This window comes from Cygnus olor, chromosome 17 (genome assembly GCF_009769625.2).
Source record: "Cygnus olor isolate bCygOlo1 chromosome 17, bCygOlo1.pri.v2, whole genome shotgun sequence".
In the NCBI taxonomy this organism is placed as follows: Eukaryota; Metazoa; Chordata; class Aves; order Anseriformes; family Anatidae; genus Cygnus; species Cygnus olor.
Genome location: NC_049185.1, coordinates 2,399,289 through 2,420,516, shown reverse-complemented (window position 1 = coordinate 2,420,516; position 21,228 = coordinate 2,399,289). Strand labels below are relative to the sequence as shown.

The 21,228-nt window shown below is 37.0% G+C and overlaps 1 protein-coding gene across 4 annotated transcripts in view; it reads right to left on the bottom strand.

The window, feature by feature from the left end:
• Positions 1 to 21,228, bottom strand: part of MED13L (mediator complex subunit 13L) — a 190,815-nt gene that overhangs the window by 80,297 nt on the left and 89,290 nt on the right. For all 4 annotated transcript variants that reach the window (XM_040576501.1, XM_040576503.1, XM_040576504.1 and 1 more), the window contains 2 exons: positions 17,811 to 17,895; positions 13,000 to 13,083 (listed from right to left, as the gene is read on the bottom strand). In XM_040576501.1, the coding sequence (XP_040432435.1) occupies positions 13,000 to 13,083; positions 17,811 to 17,895 (169 nt within the window). The remainder of the gene's footprint in view (positions 1 to 12,999; positions 13,084 to 17,810; positions 17,896 to 21,228) is intronic.

Here is a 21,228-nt window from a genome sequence, read left to right as displayed (position 1 = left end):
TGAACTAACACTCTTATTGCCACATCTGTTATGACAACATATTGTGAAAGGGCTGACTAGTTTATTTTCAACTCAAAGTAAATCATCTTCACTCACACAAAACAGTCACTCAAAATTTGGAATTTTTTTTTTGTATATTCTTGTAATAGTCACTTACATCCAAAATACATCTTTAGAGACCATAAATGCTACATAAAGGGAAAATGAGAATACAACTGAAATTACCAGTGTGTGACACCATTGTGAACATTCACGTTTTTGCAAGAATGAAAAGATGCATCTTAAGAAAGATGAAGTACAACAGAAAATCCTGCTATACTGCACGCTTTGATACATATTATGAACATTCACCATACTAGAAAAGATAAATTTAGTCCCATTAACGGTATCAGCGTTATCTCCTGTAAAGAAAAGTACTAGTGATGCATGGGGTAGGGATAATTAAGTCCATTGCCTAGTGGAATTTCAATCCACTGCTTTAAAATATTTAACTCCTTCATTCAGAATAACCTTTTTCTATCCTAAATTCCATCAGTAATACTTCTGTTGATTTTTTGATAGTTCTTTAGTTCTTCCATTTATACAAACGCCATAGCTACTTGAGTACCTCTCCTGAGGTCACTTAAGTTCCTGTGATTTCCTCACAGTATTTAGGCATACTCCTTGACTTAACTTCCCATATAAAAGAAATGTCACAATTATTTGGGCTAAACAATGAGAATTACAAGAATCTCTATAAAATGAGGAAGAGAAGAAATAACATTCTGCTACTGCTAGGATACTGAAAAATGTGAAAAAACAGAACTCAAGGCAAAGAACTACAGAACACCTTCACCGGCATTACTGGTAGGATGAGAAAACTCACAAATGAAATTCATTAGAAAAACAAAGTAAAGGTGCAGGAGGGAAAAATAAAACATATATTCTTTCTAAGGGATTCTGGTTTTGAGCAAGATATTGCTGGCCAGGAAAGAACTTACTGGATCTAAAGTAAACATTTCTACGGAGATGTATCAGTTTAGAAATAACAAAAAAATCCTAATCAAACAAAAAAATACAACAACGCTCAGAATTCAGATGTGTATAAAGAACAAAGAGAAGATACCATTGCAATAGCCCATAAACCCATGAAAAATAGCAATTGCCCGTAAAACACATGAACAGGTTTATTTCTGAATCCCCTTAACCTGAAGAAATGACAGTAGAAGTAAGAAATGCACGAGGAGTTAATTAAAAAAGTATAGAATGGTACTCATACGGAAACCGTACATGAAGTATGTACATTAAAGTACATAAAGAGTCTTCATTGTGAAGGCAATAACTAAAGGATTGAGACAAAAAAGGAAATAGTTACATTTTCTACTTAATGCTGGAAGTGGAAGACAAAGCTACACTAGTAAACCGGAACATTAAAATAAAACAAGAAACAATTTTTCTCATTCTTTGCATGGATGAACCATGGTATTAATTACCAACAAATATCTGCACATGCTAAAATTCTGTGTGGGTTCAAACTCAATTAAACAGATTCACATAAGAAAAATTCACCAACAGTTATTAAACACAAAAATATGTCAAGCTGTATTGCCAAAATCAGCAGGAAGCTGACCGAGAATACAGAAAATCACTGTATTCTTGGCATGACCTTATACTTTTCCGTAAGCTGTTCCACTTTTGACCACTGCTGGAGACAATTTTTACATTAAGGGATTATTCAAGAAGTGTATCTGGACATAGTTAAGAAACTAAAAGCATATAATAGCAGACAGCTCCCTGAAACATCCAGAGTGTCTATATTATACTGCTTTTTATCTTACTTGGTTAAATGTCATGCCTGTCTCATGACTGTGCCCAAAGCAGACGATCTGAAACACTTCAGGCAACATCTCTGCTCCTTCCTAAATTAAATCTTTTTCTAGGAATTGGGTGGGACAGTAAATAATTCCACTATCTCTCTCCATGCTAGAGAACCGTTATTCAAAAGACCAGGTCATAAGTATAGTTGAAGCAAAACTGTGTGTATGCATGCAGATGTTTTTACATAATCTGAAGACTAATAAGATAATTCCATACATTAGACATCCAATTCCATAAATTAGACTGTCAGATCCCTCAGCAAGAAGGAATACATTTTCATGATCTTTCTTCAGATCTCTATCACCCTGAATGGGCATTCTTTCCAGTCCACAGATGGAAGTTATAAAATTAAATGCATTGATACCATCATACAAAAAACACTTGCAGTACCTCTACTCATTAACAGTTGGTACCAAGAAGAGATTAAAGAGTTGAGAGCCCTCAAAGTAATTTTTAAAGCTTGGTTTATTAAAAAAAAAAAGGAAAAAAACACCAAACAAAAACAAAATCTCAGGGAACGTCTCCAGGAATGCCTGCTCCCCACCAACAGAGGAAGAGGAAATTTTAAAATCAAATGTCACCATGACATTCTGACTGACAAAACAGAAAATAAAGGGAGCATAACCATTTTCCATGCAAGTTTCAATCTGTACCTAAATATTCTGCTATCGTTGGCTTGTCTGTCTAGTTACGTGGAACTTAAAGATGACAATTGTTACAGAATATAGCTTAATTAAGAAACCTGCTTCTCAGTCCAAACCTGAACTGGTTCTCAGAAATCCACAGAGAACTTGAACCACAAGCCAAGAAGAAGAGGTGGGGAAGAAGGGGGAAGTTGACTTCTGCAGGAAGAAAAACTCTTGAAAGCCAGATGCTGAAGAGGTTCACTGAGACATTGCTAAATCCAATAATGCATAAGAATGACTGGTTTTCTTACAAATTTCCGAGGATCAAAAGGCATTGCCACACAAGTGATGTGATATTAGAGTACCTTTTATCTGTAACTCCCTGCACAGATGAACTCTGACCAAAACATCAACTGAAATAATTCCACACAAGTACAGTTTTAGGATTTAGAGTGTCTTTTTCCTACCTAATGTAAACGCTTTGTAACAGACAGAAGGTATTCCAAAAGTAGTACTTTAAATCCTGAAAAACAGCATCCACATCCAAGTGTTATAATGACAGAGCTGCAGAGGAACAACTACAACAAAGCAGTTTGGAACACACATATTACCACAAACGCAAGCCACAACTGGATCCCCTGCTGGAACAACAGAAGGTGAGGTCAGTAGATGGCAGTATGAAGCATCTTATTGGTAAAGAGATCAGTTTGTCAATACTCGACGAAATGAGCTCTTTGCTGGCTACCTTTGCCAGCAAAAAGAGATTTTCTCCTTAGTGATTTCTTTTTCTCAGATCTATTATCAGGGTGAAGTCCAGTAAGACTAAATGCAGTCTGTACTTAGTATGGGTATTTTTATGCGTACTGATTTTCAGGAAAGACAAACAAACATAGCATCTGTTGTGACTGACGGTGAAAGAGAAGACTGCCTATACACTTTAAGTCAGAAGCAAGAATGCCATGCAGGTGGATATATCCAACCTGAAGTAAAAGTCAGCTGGAATCCAAACACAGCAATGACCTCCACTTTTCTTTTCAAAAATTTTATCCACCCCTTGCTCACTTATAAAGTTGAGAAATCCTGGACAAGTGTATGCACTCGGAACATACAAAGTCACTTCTCTGCCTATCTAAGAGCACTTGAAAATTGTCCAGCATTTATGATTGAGAAATGACCTACTCCACGCATGCTCTTTCTTCATCTTGCCTCGGACTTAGACCGCATCTTACTTGTCTGAAGTTCAGACTGAAGGAACAAGGTGTACAGTACAAACTCCAAACAGGACAGGACAGTTTTCCTGGGGAAAGGATAGACTAAATTCTCAAGAGGTGGGAAAAGGTGACACTCAGCAAGCACTAGTTCTGCACTTTCAACAATGAACTGGAGATGTACATTAAGACTTATTTTGCTTTACTCACTTGTCAGGGAAGTTGCAGCTAGCAGAGTTCATTAATGCTGATACACTTTAAGATGTATCTTCTCTAATTACTGTACATCAGCTGATGGGTCCTATGTAATGTTCATTTCAGTCATGAAAAGCATGGCCTACAGCTCACTGGTTCATTATTAAAAGGAAGAATAGAGTTTTATTTATATTACTAGTCCTACACAGAAGAATTACATAGCCTTATTTATATTATTTATGATACAGTGTTCATTCAAGTTCCCTATCCTCTAAACTAGCAGTAAATTAAAACTAAAGAGGAGCTATTTTGAATGTGTTTTATTATCTTGAATCTGAAAGCTTAATAAGCCAAAACATTAAAGGGATTCAGAAGACAGTGTAATTCAGCTTTCTCTTCTTTATGAATGGTTCCAGCCAATTATTTCAAAAAAAGGCATTTCCATAACTTTTTTGATATAACGTCAGTCACAGACCAGACTATTTATATCACATCTCCCAGTGATTTCCTAAACAAGCAACCTGATTGCACAATGTCTGACGGATAGTGCGGTATTGCACAAAGATGACATTGTGCAGTATTTTAAAATACTTGTTCTACAGACTACAGAGATGCGCAGAACACTGCGCTGGCACACTACCTGCTACAGCTCACATTCAGGAGAGATCCCTGAAGGTATGATCAGGAAACCAAGCTGGGAAAGAAAGATTTGGGTGAAGAAGAGGAGAGAGGAGCCTGAAATTGAGATTGCAACCAGTTAAAACAAACAAGCAAAATGTCATGAGTGCCTGGAGATGTGCTAGCAGAAAAGATTACCCATGAATTAAAAGGGAAAAAACAATCAAACCCACTGCAGTTGAAATAGCCTACGTATTCAGAAATCAAAGGTTAGCAGAAAAATATCTAGGTGAACGTAAGTCTCAGAAAACACTTTCAGTATAAATAACCTAGATAATCTTGAAAGAACTTGGTTTCCAAAGGGAGTTTAGTTAATTTTAAAGAGGCATAAAAATGTCAGAAGAATAAATGAAAAAGGTGGTATTGTTGACTGAAATAATTCAACGGAATTTCTTTATTTGAATTTTTTTTCCTATTTGTGAAGAGACTGAACAATTTTCTGGCTTTAGGCACCAATTTGATTTGGGAACACAAAGTGTATTTCACTTCTGAATTGGACTTAAAACAAATCCTATACAGTGCCACTGCTTTCCCAGAACTTAAAAGACCACCTGCTGCCTACAAGGATTATAAATCAGCTTAAGCACAAAATACAGCTTGATTTTTCAGAAGTTCAAGAAAGCCGATACCTCTTCTGTTTGTGAAAGATCTTGGAATACAGTAAGCAGAGCTGTAGCTGTAACTACAATTAGAGTTGCAACAGAATAAGTATTCAAAACTAAGGCCCTCTAAATATCTACAAAAGCCCTTAAGTCAATTCATTACTGATACAGTAAGTGACAACACTTGTGTTTGGCAGACAGTACAACTGGGAGTCCTGACAAATCTAATTAACAGCACATCAGGGGCACTTAGTTTATCCTTTATATACGGTGCCAATAGTGAGTGTATAATGAGAAAAGAAGCTTACACATTAGTGGGACTTCACTAATTGGTCACCAAGTCCTGATTAAGCCAGGCTTCATATATAATTATTGAAGTTCAAAACAGTTAAGCTACTAAGTAATTTCTACACTAGATAAGTATAAATGACTAATAAGATGACGACAATAGAAATACATAACCATGATTTCCTTGAACTACGTGCTACTTGTATACCCCTACTCCAAAATATGTCAACCCTTTAAATAATTATCTTTTAAAAATTGGCAAGTGTGAAAAATAGTGTTTCAATTACATTAAATAATGTAAACATTTGGAGTACATGTAGGCATTCCAGTAACCTTATATGTGCACATATTTGTATACAAAATAAATGTTGCCTGCAATTAAGTACCGGAAGAGAAAGTTTTGCAAAATGCAGCAGCTAGAGATGAGAAGAACAGTTTTATATAAATTTGTTTGCATTCATTACACCAGTAAAATGATCTTTTATCTATAAAATTCTAGAGAAAATTTATTTGCATTTTATCTACAGGTGTATTTCACCATGTACCCCAAAATGGTGAAACGGGTGACCTAAACAGTACAATTAGATACACATGAAAAACACATACCTTCTGTATATCCTGGCTTTCTCAAAACCCTATACAGAAACAGTAGTTATAAACACATTATGAAAATGCATGGATTCAGAGTGTTTCAGTGGGGAAAAAAATTATCTAGAGTTTCCGGCACCTCACCAAAATAAAATCTGTGAAAGCTCCATGATACTCAGTGACACCACCTTGAATATTTCAGCTCCCTCAAGTACAGAATAGGAAAAAAGGCTACCTTTAGAGGCCAGAGGGTGTATTTCCTTCCCAAAGCAGAAAGGGGTAAGAATTCTGCTAACATTTCATTTTGAACTGGTAGAGGTCTATCAGCAGCGCCTTGCTTCCTTGCTGGAAAATCCTCAGAAGCCAAAGTGGAGATTACAAATGTCCTTTTCCAAGGTTCCTGGAGGCCAGGCTGCCACCCTCTGCCACACAGCCTCCTGCCTCACACCAAGCTGCCCATATTTTAGAATTGCTCCATGAATTCAGGACCCACATCTTATATTGACTCTGCCAGAGATAGGCAGGCACTCCAAAACTTATAGTGCGCTCCAAAACATAGTGCAAATACAATAAATTTCATTTGGCAAGCAAGCAGGTCTCATTTTGAGATAACGCTGCATACACACAAAGAGGCAACTGCAATAATATAAGCCCTGCTATCAAGACAAGGGTGGACTCGCAAAGATGGAATTTAAAACTCACATCTATCAGCAAAATGCAAAATATCGCAGAACTGAGCAACAAACGGCACACTTATCAACATCCCTTACATTTTATCTTGGCTGCCTGGCTCAGTTCCATGCTTCCAGCAAACAACTGTGTAAGACATTCTCCAGCATCATGAATTAGCTGAAGTGGATACAGGCAGCATACGAGAAGCACTGCTTCTATGACATCTTACCAGTGACCCCACGTTGGGAGTCTTTCTATTGTTCCCAGGACTTTATTTTGATTGGCAAGGGTCAACGAATCTGAAGAATCAGTGCCTGAGGTTGTTTTGCCACTGTTTTTTCCTGCTCTTACCCCAGGGGAGGAAGACGAAAAGGTTGGGTCATTATGAAGAAAGCACAGTCCTCAGCAATGGTTGCTACAGGTACACAGCTCTAGATTCTTGTTTCATTTACTGAAGGCCAGCCATAAAACAATGTAGGTGGCTACGCGCCAAAACACACGGCAGTGTAGAGATAATGCAAGCTGGGTAGTGTATTTAATACACTCAATGAAAATTTTACAGTATGCGCTGTGACAGTTCTTACTGCCTTTTTCAAAACATTGTTTTATTATTTTCATTATTAAATGAAAAGTATCAGGAGACTGAATAAAGAATACAACTAAATTTATAGCTTATCTAGGAATTACCTTGGTAATAAAAACACATGAAGGCTTACAGTCCAAACCACTTTTTTCCTGCACAGTGTGCTAGCACCTTCAATCACATTTTACATGCAAGATTCTTGCAATTTGACACAAACAATCCAAGGTTACCAGCAGCATATATCCACGACAAATAACAGTAATTAGCGATTATTATTTGAATATTGTTTTTCCAAATTATCTTAATTATATCCTTAAGTATCCCTAATTACTTGTTTTACTGTCTATATAAAATATTTATTGAACATATAAATTGTTTGAATAATATACTTCAATATAGTTTAAATATATTAAAATGTTTTAGAACCTTATTAATATAAGCATATTGATATAAGAGCTTTTGCTGAAAAATGCATGCGAAAACATGTACTTCACATTCTATATCTTATTCCTTCTGCTAAAATATGAATGCAGACTGCATTCCCATGGCCACATTACCCAATATTTCAGAGTAAGTACAAATAAAGTCAGCTTTAGTACACGAGGTTGCCAATACAATTAAAAAACAAACAAACCACACAATATAAGTTTGGTGTAAGAATTTTGCTGAAACCATAAGACTGAGAAAAAAAGATTACCATTACTTTTCAGAATTTAAACCTTGGAGGTACAAAAACATTTGTCTGGGAAGTAAGCCTGTTCTTGAACCAAAATAGAAAAGCCTAATTTTTCAAGGGTGTGAACAATTATTGGAAAATATGTAGTATTTCTTACCACCCAGTAGTTCTCTCTCACTTATTTGAGAAATTAGCAATAATCATACCTGATTTAGAATTAATCAGGTTGATTTTTATTTTCCTTCCTTGTCTTTTCCTCAGACGCAACAGTGTTTGTTGGCTACACCGTGAAGATGTATTACTGGAGTACCACTATCTTCAAGAAATGCATACAATCACATTACTCAAATCTTTTCTTAACACTGTTAAAATACAAGTACATAAATAAGATTATAGAATTAAAACAGTTTAAATGGCTTGGTTTTGCCAAATTTAAGAAAGTAAAAAACCCCTCCAGTTCTAATTGAAGCACTGTCATTGCACTGGAGCAGACTGCACATGCACAATCAATCAATTACTATTTCTCAGCTGAGGAATTCAAATCCTATTAAAAATCTAACTAGATCAGTTAAACTTGTTTTACCATGCTCTTACTGAATTATGTCATCATTTAATGAATCACCTTGTTAACATTTGCCAAAAGACAATCTGGGCAACGTCATGTGCCAGAACCAAGCCTCCGTATCCGATTCAGACAAGGTGCTCCAACCTTAGACAAGCACCAGTTCCACTGGTTTCCAGTTCCTCCCAGCACAGCACTGCAGTTTTTCTCTAGGGCTCACTAAAACTGATGTTTTCAGATGAAGATACTGACTGACAGGCGTTCCTAGCATGGTGAAAAGAGAATGCAGCTTGCAATGTTATTTGCAAGCAATGCTGAATGTCATTGTTGGTATCACTGATCCCGATATTCCTTGGATAAGTCCTTTGACTACTCCTAGGAAACTGAAGTCATTGAAAACTTCCAGGATCTCAAAGAGGAAGCTGTGCTTAAGGTGTCTACAGTCTTCAGGTTTCAATGGCACTCGTTAACACCCCACTTTGATGCTTGCAAAGAGACAAACACAGCTATTGAGCAAAATGGATATGGATGTACTCTCTGAACTCTGTTAAACTGGTACAAGGGACTTAGGATAGTGTATTTATTAAGACACTGACCATGAGCTCCTAATTTAGACAGTTCTATGAGCATTCACACGTGGATGTCAGTTAACTGTCTTACGGGACAGTAACAAATCAAAAACCCGCTCTGAAACTGAAATTAAAGAACTATTTTTCATTGCAGCCTGACTGCACTTCCACTCTTCCACCTGCACAGAGGACAGCGTGGCTACCTAAACATCATTGCTTTCAGACCTCTCACCTAGTAAGGAGAAAAGAAACAAACTTGACTTCAAAATACTTCACTGATGGAACTTTTTTCCTCTTAACAGTAAGAAAAACTAACAGACTTCGGGAAAAGGAGTTGATCCATCAGTTACTTAAGCAATTTTAAAATAGCTTAACTTATGTTGTTAATACAATTCACTAAAAACTGTTTTTTCTTTCTCAATTTTCTACTACACACCAATAACACAGACACTAAAATAACTAGTGAAGATCCTTGCATAAGGTGGTTGTATAATTTTTTTTGTTGGTCAGTAACACGTTTAAAATTTTTTGGCAGCGGTTTCAGAATCCACAACCCCAATACAGTAATTGGAAGTGATTGTGAATAGACTCTGAAGATGAGTTTTCACCGCACAGTGCAAGGAACTATCAATTCCTTGTATCAGACAAATTCTGTAAATTACAAACATATCATCTCCTTTAGGAAGTTGTGAAGATAAGTAAAGTTCAGTATTTTCCAGCAGTCACTTGGAAACATATTTTAGACACATGCTGCTGTAGAACAGACAATAAAACACGTAGTATCATTTAGGAAGTGACACATAATATTAAATGATGCTACCAACAAAAAGGAAACTCAGGAAAGAAAACCCACAAGCACTGCACTAAGTTTCCTGTCAAAAGCATCTGGTTCCCACTGTAAGCAAAACAATTGCATATGGATCTGTAACTCCCTCTGCTGTTCCCTCACTTCTGAAAAAGAGCAGAAAAACTCATCTTGCATATTGGTTCTCATACCTTCTCAGAGGGTCATCTGCTGTTCTTAGACCTCCTTTTCACATCTCAGGACTACACAGGTCACGGCCACTGCCATGCTCCACTTCATCTTTGACTTCATTCCAAAACCACAGATTTCTTCGCCCTTTTCCTTTAATGCCATTCACAAAAATCACAAGCCCTGAATGATTACTCCTTGAATGATACTCCTTGAAAGCCAGCTGCATGAGTTCTGCTCTTTCCCTGTTTCCTTATGCCCACCTCAAGACTTTTCATGTATATTCCTGAAATGAAGTTAGGAACTCAGGCTGTTCAAAATCTGAGATGACTATCTTTGCCATGAGTATAAGAACAGATTTCAGAACCATTTGTATTTCTTTGCCTGATTGACATTTGCTCATTTTTTCGTCCATTCAAGAAGGGGAAAAAAAATGTTAATTCTATAAACGTATATATATAAACATATGCATGTTTTTACGTATATCTCTTCCCTCTTTCAAGGGCAATATTGCATTCATTTTCAACGTAGATTACATGCTCTCAGAAACCAACTTAATTAATGTACATAGGTGTAACTTATTTCTAGTATTTTATATATTAACATAGGTTTTGCTACTGTGTTTTCACATATCACTTTTTTGTGGTCATGAAGGCATTATCCACAGTGCTAAAATACCTGGAGACCTTCAGCTGGCTTCTTCTTCCTGCAACTGCTCCTTATTGTGTTATCTACTACAAGCTGCTGCTTAGAACCAAGGTTTCACAAAGAATTTATATGGAACCAATGTGAATAAGTTAATTTGTGTAAAGATCACTTATTGTGCTGCACAGAGACCGAGACCAAGTGAGAGGAAAAAAGCACAAGAGATTAAATAAAGTCAGGAAAAATTACTCCCCAAAGCCTTCTGATATTTGCTGCTACTGTCTGAAACAGACTCTACTGCCAACCTCTGCAGTCTTTACTGCCATCTTTCAGTAAGACTAGCCAACTCAGTTACAGATACATGAGAAATGTATCTCAGATGTATCACTCAGATACAGATACAGCAGAAAAATCACCAAATTAGGCCATAATTATATTGCTAAATAAATGCTCTTAAAAATGTTATGTATCCATAGGATCTATAGTGACAGTTACTTCACGAAGAAAACAACAATCAATATCTTCTTCAAATCAAGAGTCTACCCTTCAGCCCTAAAATTCTATAAGAAGTCCCTTTATATACAGTAATAATTCAAATATGGTTTATAAGTTCAATATTAATTCATTTTTGTACCATGTTCCAGAGAAGATATACTTATGTGCGTATTGTACATACATTTACAAACAAATGTAACGATCCCCTACAGATCACCCGGCTTACAAATGATCTGGTGTTTCACAGATGTAAATAAGACACAGAACCTGCGAGGTACAAAAATTCTGAAGTAATAATCCCTTCCATGCCAGTGCTGCTGCTGTTTGACAGACAGTCTACTGTATCAGACGCTTCAATTTTCAGATTGATGCACACCAGGAATAAATACGAGATTCACAAATGCATTTGTTTTATCAACTTCATTGCAGCCTTAGAGCGAACAGCTTTTGCTGAAGGAAATTGTCTCCCTTTTCCAGAATCTAGTACCAAACCATTTCTGGCGCCACTTTAGGGAACTAATCTTCCAGAAAATTAAACTAGATATTGGTGCGATTAGAAAAAACAGAAAACATGAGCGAGGAGGGGTTACATACAGCCAGGACATAGAAAGGCATGTATAAAACTGGACCTTTCAACAGCTTCTTGTACTCAGGTCAAAAGGGAAATCACAAAGGATATATATAGTGTAAGCCTACTAAGGTACAAAAGGTTTAAGTAGTGCAAAAGAGATATTCATATGCTAAATTAATGCTTTCAGTTTTTAGAAAGACAAATTCATGTTTAATTACCACATTGCATCTTAAGAACAACTTCTGTTTAGATGTATCCAGTTAACACAAAGTCTGTTACAGAATGAAGCCAATGGTTTGTAATACTTCACTGTAACAGAAGACAGTTCCGTTGTAAGACAATGCAGTGAGATAAAGAGATGAGAGGCAGATGGTATGGTCTACAGAATGATCTCCACCTGTACCTACAGCTACCCTCACACACTGCGACTAGCTACACTGGATGAAGAAGTTGCCACCCCACTTCATCTCCACTTGCTCATTACCTTCAAATCTCCCAGCATAACTGCATGTTTAGTCACTTCCTAACCCAGTTCTGTCAAAATGATTCCCGTTAGAAAATCTGTGTTTCAGCTTAACTCAGATTATTTTTGACAGAAATTGTTTAGCGGATGACTATAAATGCAAGTACCAGAAGATCTGAGAACATTGTAACCTTTAGAGCTAGGAGAGGAAATAACAATGAGCAAGTGGAGACAGTTACCCCTTTCCAGGCTTCTGTAGCTGCAAGAGCAGCACATTAATCAGCCATAGAAGTCCGACTTGTCAGCCTGCCTCATCAATGAAAGCTGCATATCAAGGCTGGAAACTGTAAATAAAAGAAATAAGTAAATCTACAGACTACTTATTTGACTGCCTAAAATTTCAGGTTGGGATTAATTGTCCAGAAATTCCAAAAAAAGATTTTTAAATATCTATCCGGAATTCTGTTTTATGAGTAACAGACATGCTATTTAAAACCTATCGAGAAGTGTGACCTTTCTGTAAACTTATGGGACAAATACTATCCTCACCTTCTTATCTCAAATTATCATCACTAACAAAACCAAAACTACTTAATTATTTTCTGTGAATTATTGAGGTGAATAGTGACTGTGTTTTTCCTTGTTATATGGTAAAGGGAATGGAAAACTACCATCAGAAGGCAGCAAATTATCAGTATGTGAAATACAACACTGACAGGAAAAGTACTTGTTACATAGATCACCTTACCTTTTATTAACAGGCTTCTCATCCTTGTCATAGGGTCTTATGAACCATTTTCCAATTCTCACAAAGTTTTTATCCATCAAGCACCTAGAAAATAATTATATCAACAATTAATAATTGTGTCTTAAAATGTAATTAAAAGCGACCTTTGAAGACTGTCAATCTAAGAGATTAAACAACTGATTTTCCATCATACTGAAATCAACTCCGTTGTTTTTGGGTTCAGAGTTCCATGCAATTTCTCCACTTCCTGTTTTCCCACGAGTCACAGCACAATCACTACCCAGTCTCACCGATGCTGATCTCCACACACACACATTCTGCCCCATCTTTGACAGAATCCCTTCTGCTCCATGCTACTTTTTGCTGAATGATCCATCGCTTTCTTTTTGAACCCCTCTTCCTGAACAAAGATGATTCATAACACATTTTCTACACTGTATTTCTCTGAGATTTCATGATGAAGAATAATGTATTTTTGGCATGCAAATGACATAATATAACTTCCTGTAATTCATATGCCATTCTTAGTTTATACTAACCAAAACTTAAAGAACCATTTTTTCTTCACGTGATCCACAACATTATTTCAGATCACTTAGATAATTGCTGTTCTCTCTCTCATAAAACCTTTCTTCAGCAAACATATTCCTATGTGACTAAATTCAGAGCAGTAAGTTGTCTGCTTTCTGTGATACTGTTAGAAACGCACAAGTTCTTTACAGAAAAAGCAGGTTCTAGCAGGTTCTGTGGCTTTAAAGAGAGCAGTGAGAATCCAAAGCGATCGATAATCATTTTAGGCTGACAAGTTACAGAAGTGCTTGATGACTGCCTAAGTCCACCTGCACCTATCAATCACACTAGCAATATGCTAAAACAATTTAAATATGCTTTTGTACCTTATATTTGCAGTTGAACATACAACCTGAAGGGATCACATACAGAAATTTATTAGAAAGGCTTCTTTTTCAGTAAGGTAAATATTATGGTTTGCAAATTTTGAAAAACTGGTTGTTGCCAGTGGTTCATATTTCAATATGTTTACAAATGGCAAGCATTACACAAGCTTTCCCTGCACATTTCATGTCTAAATATTATTTCATTCCTGGGATAGAAGAATTATACATCTCCATTCGTCAAAGTTTTTCAATCATTTATTTCTATAGCAGTAGCTAGAGAATAACTAAAAAATAATCATATGAAGTGTTGTGGGAAAGCACGTTCTTCAAAGCTTAGAAAAACTGTATGACACGTAATTTAAAACTAGCAAATCTAGTATAGATAGATAGGAAACAGGCAACAGACAACATAGGTACCAATATGTTCCCAATTCTTTGGTATAAATTCGGCAGGGTTTTCAAAAATTAAAACTAGGCTGAAGAAAACTCTAAGAGCAGCATTTCTCATTTAAAGCAAAAAATCCAGTTCAATTGAATATACTGATATCTTTAACTGAATTGGGAAGCTAAACCAGGAGAGATCTAAAGACACGGATCTTGTGCTGGCAGAAAAGAAAAGCATTTCAGTAAGTGTTTCTCTAGGAAAGATTTGCTGTCTGAGAAAGTCTTTCACTGTCAGCACACTTTACAAAAACAAAGGAAGTCTGTAGTGCTTACATTAAATGCCTAAAGAAAATAACCTATAACAGCAAAAAAATGTAATAAACTCCCCGCACATACACACACTTCAATGCCACATCATCATGTCTCAGGACAGCAGGCTTAACCGCCTCCAGCTAATGGTAATTTCCCAGCAAAGAGTCTTCATGTGTAGAGTTGGCCTTAAAAATCAGCCACCCCTTGCATGCTAAGTCAAGTCTCATGTTATTCAAAGTATAATTCCCTATGAAAGGGGAAGCATGATTGCAGAAGCATGGATCTCAAAGATTCGTCCAAGTGAACAATTAATGACAGCATTGCTTTTTTTTTTTTTTTTTGCTATATAAGTGTCCAGTAGTAACTAGAGCAGTAACAGTAAGCAGTAACGATGAACGTGAGAAAAAAAAAGATGCTGGTCATAAACCCCCCAAATATACACTTAAAAGCAGTTATTTAATCATATGAAATAGAGACATAAAATACTTTGAACTTCTTGGCTCATTTCTCTAGTTAAGGCTGAGTGATATTTTCTTCATAAACAGTACAGCTGTTAAACCATTTCACTGTCAGTTGACCTCTCATATTTCTGATTTTACTTTTCTAAGATAAAATGACCTGAGGAGGGTATACTAATGATTATAAAATAGTACTGTAATATTTTCAGTATTATGTCCTCAGATCTTTTAAAGATTTTCTAAATGGCAAGCCACCAAGCCACTGGGGAGAGCAGACAACATACCTCTGTCTTCTTCACTCAGTTACACTGAATTCAGGGGCAGGCTGAAGGGGACAAAAGTAGCCTGAAATGTTTCTTCATCCCTGTCATAGCCAACATGGGCTTGATTGAGGGAATTCTTATTTTAATTTGTTGCCAATTATCAGGAACTTCTGATCACTAATTTGGGTACTAAGAAAAAAAACCAAGCTCCCCTCTCCTTGGCCACATCTCTCCCCTTCGGCCCACAGAGGCCGACGCCCCGTAACAGGCTGAGCAACCCCGAGGAGCGACGGTGTTAACTTCTTGGAAAGCCCAAACCACCCCACTGAGAAACCTACATCTTGGTTGGACATGAGAGGTTTCAGAGACAGGAAAATCCTGCCCTTCAGTAACTGTAAAATCAACTAAAAAAATTATTTCAAGCTAAGGCCACAGCCCTGTCACTTCCTTATAAGATCAAAAAGAAGTTTAAGATTTCTTGTTGATTAATCAAGCTTTTCCTAAGCACAGGATAAAATGAGTCTTTAAGAAAGAGAGAACAATATTTCACTCTTTAATAAAGCCTGCACACTTACTGCTGTTATTTTTAATGAAATGATTATGAGACGTTAAGATTTCATATGGCAAAGAAAGCCGCCAAAAATGGGATAATTTAAAATAAACTCAGCCTAAAATTGAGGTAGCTAATTTGATAGATATTTGGCAAACCACCATCCTCAGTCACCTTGCCAACTACTTCATTAGGATTACAAACTAAAGGGCTTCCCACAGGCCTCCATTGCGGCTCCTATGTAGCACGAGGCCTGCGCGGGGTTCCACCTCAGGAGCAGGCCGCCATGTTCTGCCCCGCAGCCGCCACCAGCCCACAGCAAGAAACTGGGAACTTCATCTTCAAGGGCGAGAGGCTGAGCCCAGGGCACGTGCCTGCTCAACCCCGGGGGCACCCAGCGCCGCTCTGAACACCCAGCACCATGTGCCAGCCAGCAGAATTGCAAAAGCTACTACTGAAAGAGAGCTTGAAGGTGTTCTGTCAGCTGTGACTGAACAACTTCACTAGCTCTGCCAACTGTTTTCACTACAGTTTGTTGTGGTGGTTGATGTTTTCTTTAGAAATTCTGCTTCACGAGCTTAAAGTGTTCCAATAAATAAGAATATCCACTAGGAGCCATGCTTTGAAGCAAGTTGGCTGGGTACTACAGATCAATAAGCGTGTGTAAAATGTATTTTTCACTTACACACTGCAAAGTGACAAACAGAGCTAGCGACCATTCCAGACTGGGAACTGAATTCCCGTATTTTTATTCACTTTCTTTTAAAGTAGTCTAGACTGTTACTTGCATTAAAAATCCCCTAAAAAGACTGATGAAACAGAAAAATAGGAAATACAGCACCTAGTCCTGCACCTGTGTAGGCAACCACTCAGTGTGCTAGCAGGCACTAACAGGTAACTGATAATCATGGGAAGTTATTACACTCGTGGAAACACAGCCTCATGAACGTAATGGAAATCTGATTACTAGTAAGTAGATCAAAGCAAGCACTATACTAAATGAGACAAGATGAAAGTACTTCAATTAGCTTACTTTCAGAGAAAAATATTTACTGCTACATTCTGCAAAATCACTCTAACACAGAGGTACAAGAGATGCATTACATTTTTATTATTATTCTTATATATTAAAAGAAAAGTGGGAATAGCCTAGTGACACTTAATTCTGAGAAGACTTCCAAGTATGTAACAAGAAGAGCTGAAATATAACACAGAAAAGATGGTGTAGACCTGAAGAACTGCAACAACAGAAAAGGAATAAAATGAACAGTCTAGGTGCAGTGTCACACACTGAAGGACTAACAACAAGCTATTCTTCTGTATGCTTATGATCTGATAGGTAGGTTAAGAAAAAGTCTTAATTGTATTAACAAATCGCAAGATAGTTTTGCAGTCGAACCATACACATACAATGATTTAAAAATGATTAAGACAAAAGCAATGCTAGGTTACACTAGGGCAGTGAGACAGAACTGTTCAACTTCACCCTGAATATTGTGCACAAAGTTAGCCAGGTTGTAACATGCATGTAATTAGGAGGACTGAAAGAATGGAATTAAGATCTTTTAATATCAGCTGTTAAGATATGTACTATTCAACCTCAAAGGGGCTAGGGATGTGATATAATAATTCTATGCAAGCATCCTTCCCTGTAAGAAGGCGTAAATTATACATATTTTTAACCATTTGAAACAGTTCCCCAGCAAGAAGAATCCAAGCAGAAAAATATATTGATATTATTTATTGTATGTTTAATTAGTCTGCACAGACCTTTACGATACATTACCAGATTCAGTGACTTATGAGATCCATTTCTACCCTGCATTTCTTGTACTGAAGTTCTACCTCTAAAAAACCTATTTTAAGATCAGTAATATAAACTGTCTATAAGTATTTCATTTTTATATTTAAAATAATGCAGGATTTTGAGTGCAACAGAGTTTCTTACCTTTCCAGAAGATTATGAATTGCTTTGAAGAGCAGGGTCCTACACTCATAGGAAAGTCCATTCTCCCACAATCCTTCTTCCACCACTACAAAAACATAAACATCAACATGCTCAGAAGAGGGAAGTACAGACATTTCACTAAACGCAACTCCAACATTTTTTTATTTCCAACAGCAACATGTTTCATAAAGCTATTTCAATTATTGAACACATTGTCAAACTAGATTTAAACTTTACTAGCTGAAGACCCCAACTTTGAATTTAAATTGTAGGAAGAAAACATAGCTACATAAAAGCAAACACATTTGTTGACAGTAAAGTATTCAATATTAAAAGTGGGGGGGAGGAGTTCATGATCATTCTTTGCTGACAGATCCTTTAGAATTTATGTGCAGATGCAGATAACATGAATCGTTAAAGGAGTAAAATCAATTTATACAACTTAAGAAATATTAAGAGCTCTGCCGAACTCCGTCATATGCAACTGAAGTTCCTGCACTGTCCTGACTGAAACTGTGCAATGAAAATGCACAGCAGATTTTTATTCCAAAAATCAAAACTGAAAACTTGATAACAGAACTGCAGAAATTTATGAGTGAAAAAAAAAAGCTATTCATCTCTCTCAGTGGAATGCAGCATAAACTAGCCACCTGAATGAGTATCTGAAGGATCTACAAACCTCAGAAATACCTGCTGTCCTGATTCAACTGCTTTTGGATTCTAAAACTACCAAGAGTAAAACCACTTTTGGGATACCTGTTCTACATTCTGTACCTCCTGGCTGCAAAAGATTTAATCTCAGCCACAGTGTAAAAGCAAATGATTAAATAACTTTGTCAAGGAGTATGGATTTGTTTATTGTCTGAGTTTTGTCATTTCAATTTAACAGGAATACTCCGCAGATCTTAAGAAATGCAAATGCAAAATTCTACAGCATGTTAAGAACTGAATACTTAACACCCCTCCTTGGCCAATTTAAAGGATGAAACCTTCCAACAGCATGTCTATCATGCAGAGATCGTTATCTAAGTATAGTTTACTCTACATTAGGTGTTTAAAGTAAACTTCTAAGGAGTTTCTGCTGTATGAAAAATATTAAGATTGTCAACAGTCTTCAAACTGCAGCTTCAAAGCCTCAAAATGCAGCATTGTTCATTATTTTGCTTCTTCTCCCAGTAACCCTAAGTCACATACCTCAAACAAGAAGAGGCACATTTTTTTGAACGTGTAATGTTATGATATGCTAATACTGGTAACAGCATCTCTCTTTTTGCAGGATGAATAAGCCAAGACTTTTGTACCTAAATCACCTTATCGAATACCACAGTTACTTTCTCAGAAGAATGAAAAGGCAGACTTGTGCTTCTGGGTAAAAGTATAAGCCAAACATCTTTCCCTATAAAACCATTAAAGGCATTTTTAATGCTTTCAAAGGCTTACTATTACTAAATATGTAGTGTGCCATAGACATCTAACTACACACTTCTTCACATGAACTCAGATTTCACTTTTAAAACAGTATTCTTAAAAAAAATCATGCATTTTGAGAACTGTTGATATGTCTATATAGTTCATAGCTACTGAAACCTAAGAAACTGCCTCATGAATGTATGGTCTTGCACGCAAAAACTACAGAGTTGTCAAGTATATACTGTAACATGTAGCTACTTATGAGAGATATCGTACCTGATTTCATTCCTATGAAAACCCACATGTCAACACAGTTCATTTTTTTTAGACAGTCACAAAATTGGCAGAATTTGTACCAACAGTCAAAAGAAACTCGCTTACATGGCACTGAGCAATTCTCAAGTTTCACACTTAATCCCATCAGAGCACCTGTGCCAGAAACAAGCATTGCATCTGCATTAAGAACTTCATGCAAAATGAGAGGGACAGGAATCCATTCCATCTTTTCACAGGAAACTTCTCACAGCCAGTTCTGGTGTTTCCAATTGTAACTCGCTGTCCCTCTTTTCTTCTGTTCCAAAGTACGCACAACAGACTAATGGGATCCAATTAAAGAACAGCTCTTATCACCTCTCAGAACCACTTTCTGCAAGTATAATTTTGCCATTTACTCCAGAAGAAATGAGTTCAGATCATACTGCTTTATAATTTCCAATGTAAAACGATTTTAACCCTACAGAACATCACTACCAAATTCATTAGGTACTTGGCATTGCCTGTATCGTTTTGCCCTGATCAGCTATGTGTGCTACAGCTCCTCTGTGGGCTCTGTGGTCCTGTTCTTGTAATTAATACTTCCTTATCCTACTGAAAACGTTCATCTCACAAGTGAGAGCCCATACGTATGCCTGTTACCATGAAAATGGGGGCGAGGGGGATTAGGACTGCAGAATTTCACTTCCTCTCTGATCTCTGGCTTCCTGATCCAGTTTTCCTAAGAAAAGGGCTTAAATAACTGGAACAAATTACAGCTTCGAGATGCAAATGGTGACCAGTAACAAAACTTGGCAAAACACTAAAGCTTAGACTCTCTGCCATTTGCAAAGTTCCTCCCATTGTAACAACAGATCTAGATTTTAGATGTTGAAGAGTATTTTGAATTCCTTACACAAGACTGAAGACTAGGAAATAATCGTTGCTCTCTGTCTGTCTACACAACGATTTGTAATGCTTTTAACACTCAGTGCTTTCAACTTAAGCGCTCCCCTCCAGTTTTTCAGCACTGCCTGGCAGCATTTTCAGGCACGCAGCTAACAGAAAGCAGGTGATGCTCAGGTTCAGAAACAAGCTTGTGCCAAGCGCCTATATCCTGTCCTGAAGGTATGCTCTGTTACTCTGGTTGAAACACTTCTCTTTAGAGGCAGCAAATTTGGCACTATACTACAGCTGTGAAAGTCATCTTACCCCTCCTTCCCCCCCCCCCCAAAAAATAATAATTTAGAGCAAGAACCAAGTAAAGACTGAATTTTAATAAGAGAAAAAGAACGAGAGAGCAGGTAAGTACTTTTTCCTCCATGGAAATCAGAGTTTGGAGAAGCAACAAAGCAAATGGGACAAAACTGCCAGCTTGCGGCTTTCAGACTGGGCTGACAACACCAGGCTGGTGAAACAGACCAGTCTCTGAAGCCTGTGTGTCATTTCCTCCACCTTTAATGACTAATGAAGCCATCTTAAACATTTTTTTTTCTCCCAATAGCTTTAAAAAAATATAGAATGAGAACAATAGCCAGTGTCCAATCATCACAGTATCATAAAATTAACTCCTTCTTCCAAAATTAGTTATCTATACTGTTTTTAAGGCCATCACTTTCCAGGACCTGAGTAGAAAACCATTACTGAAGGGATCTGTTGTTTGCAGCAATCCCATTTTGAGTTGGGCATCAGACTGGGAGTCCTAGCTCCTTCCCACCTGTGTGATTTTGTTAGATCTGCTGACACTTTACTGGGA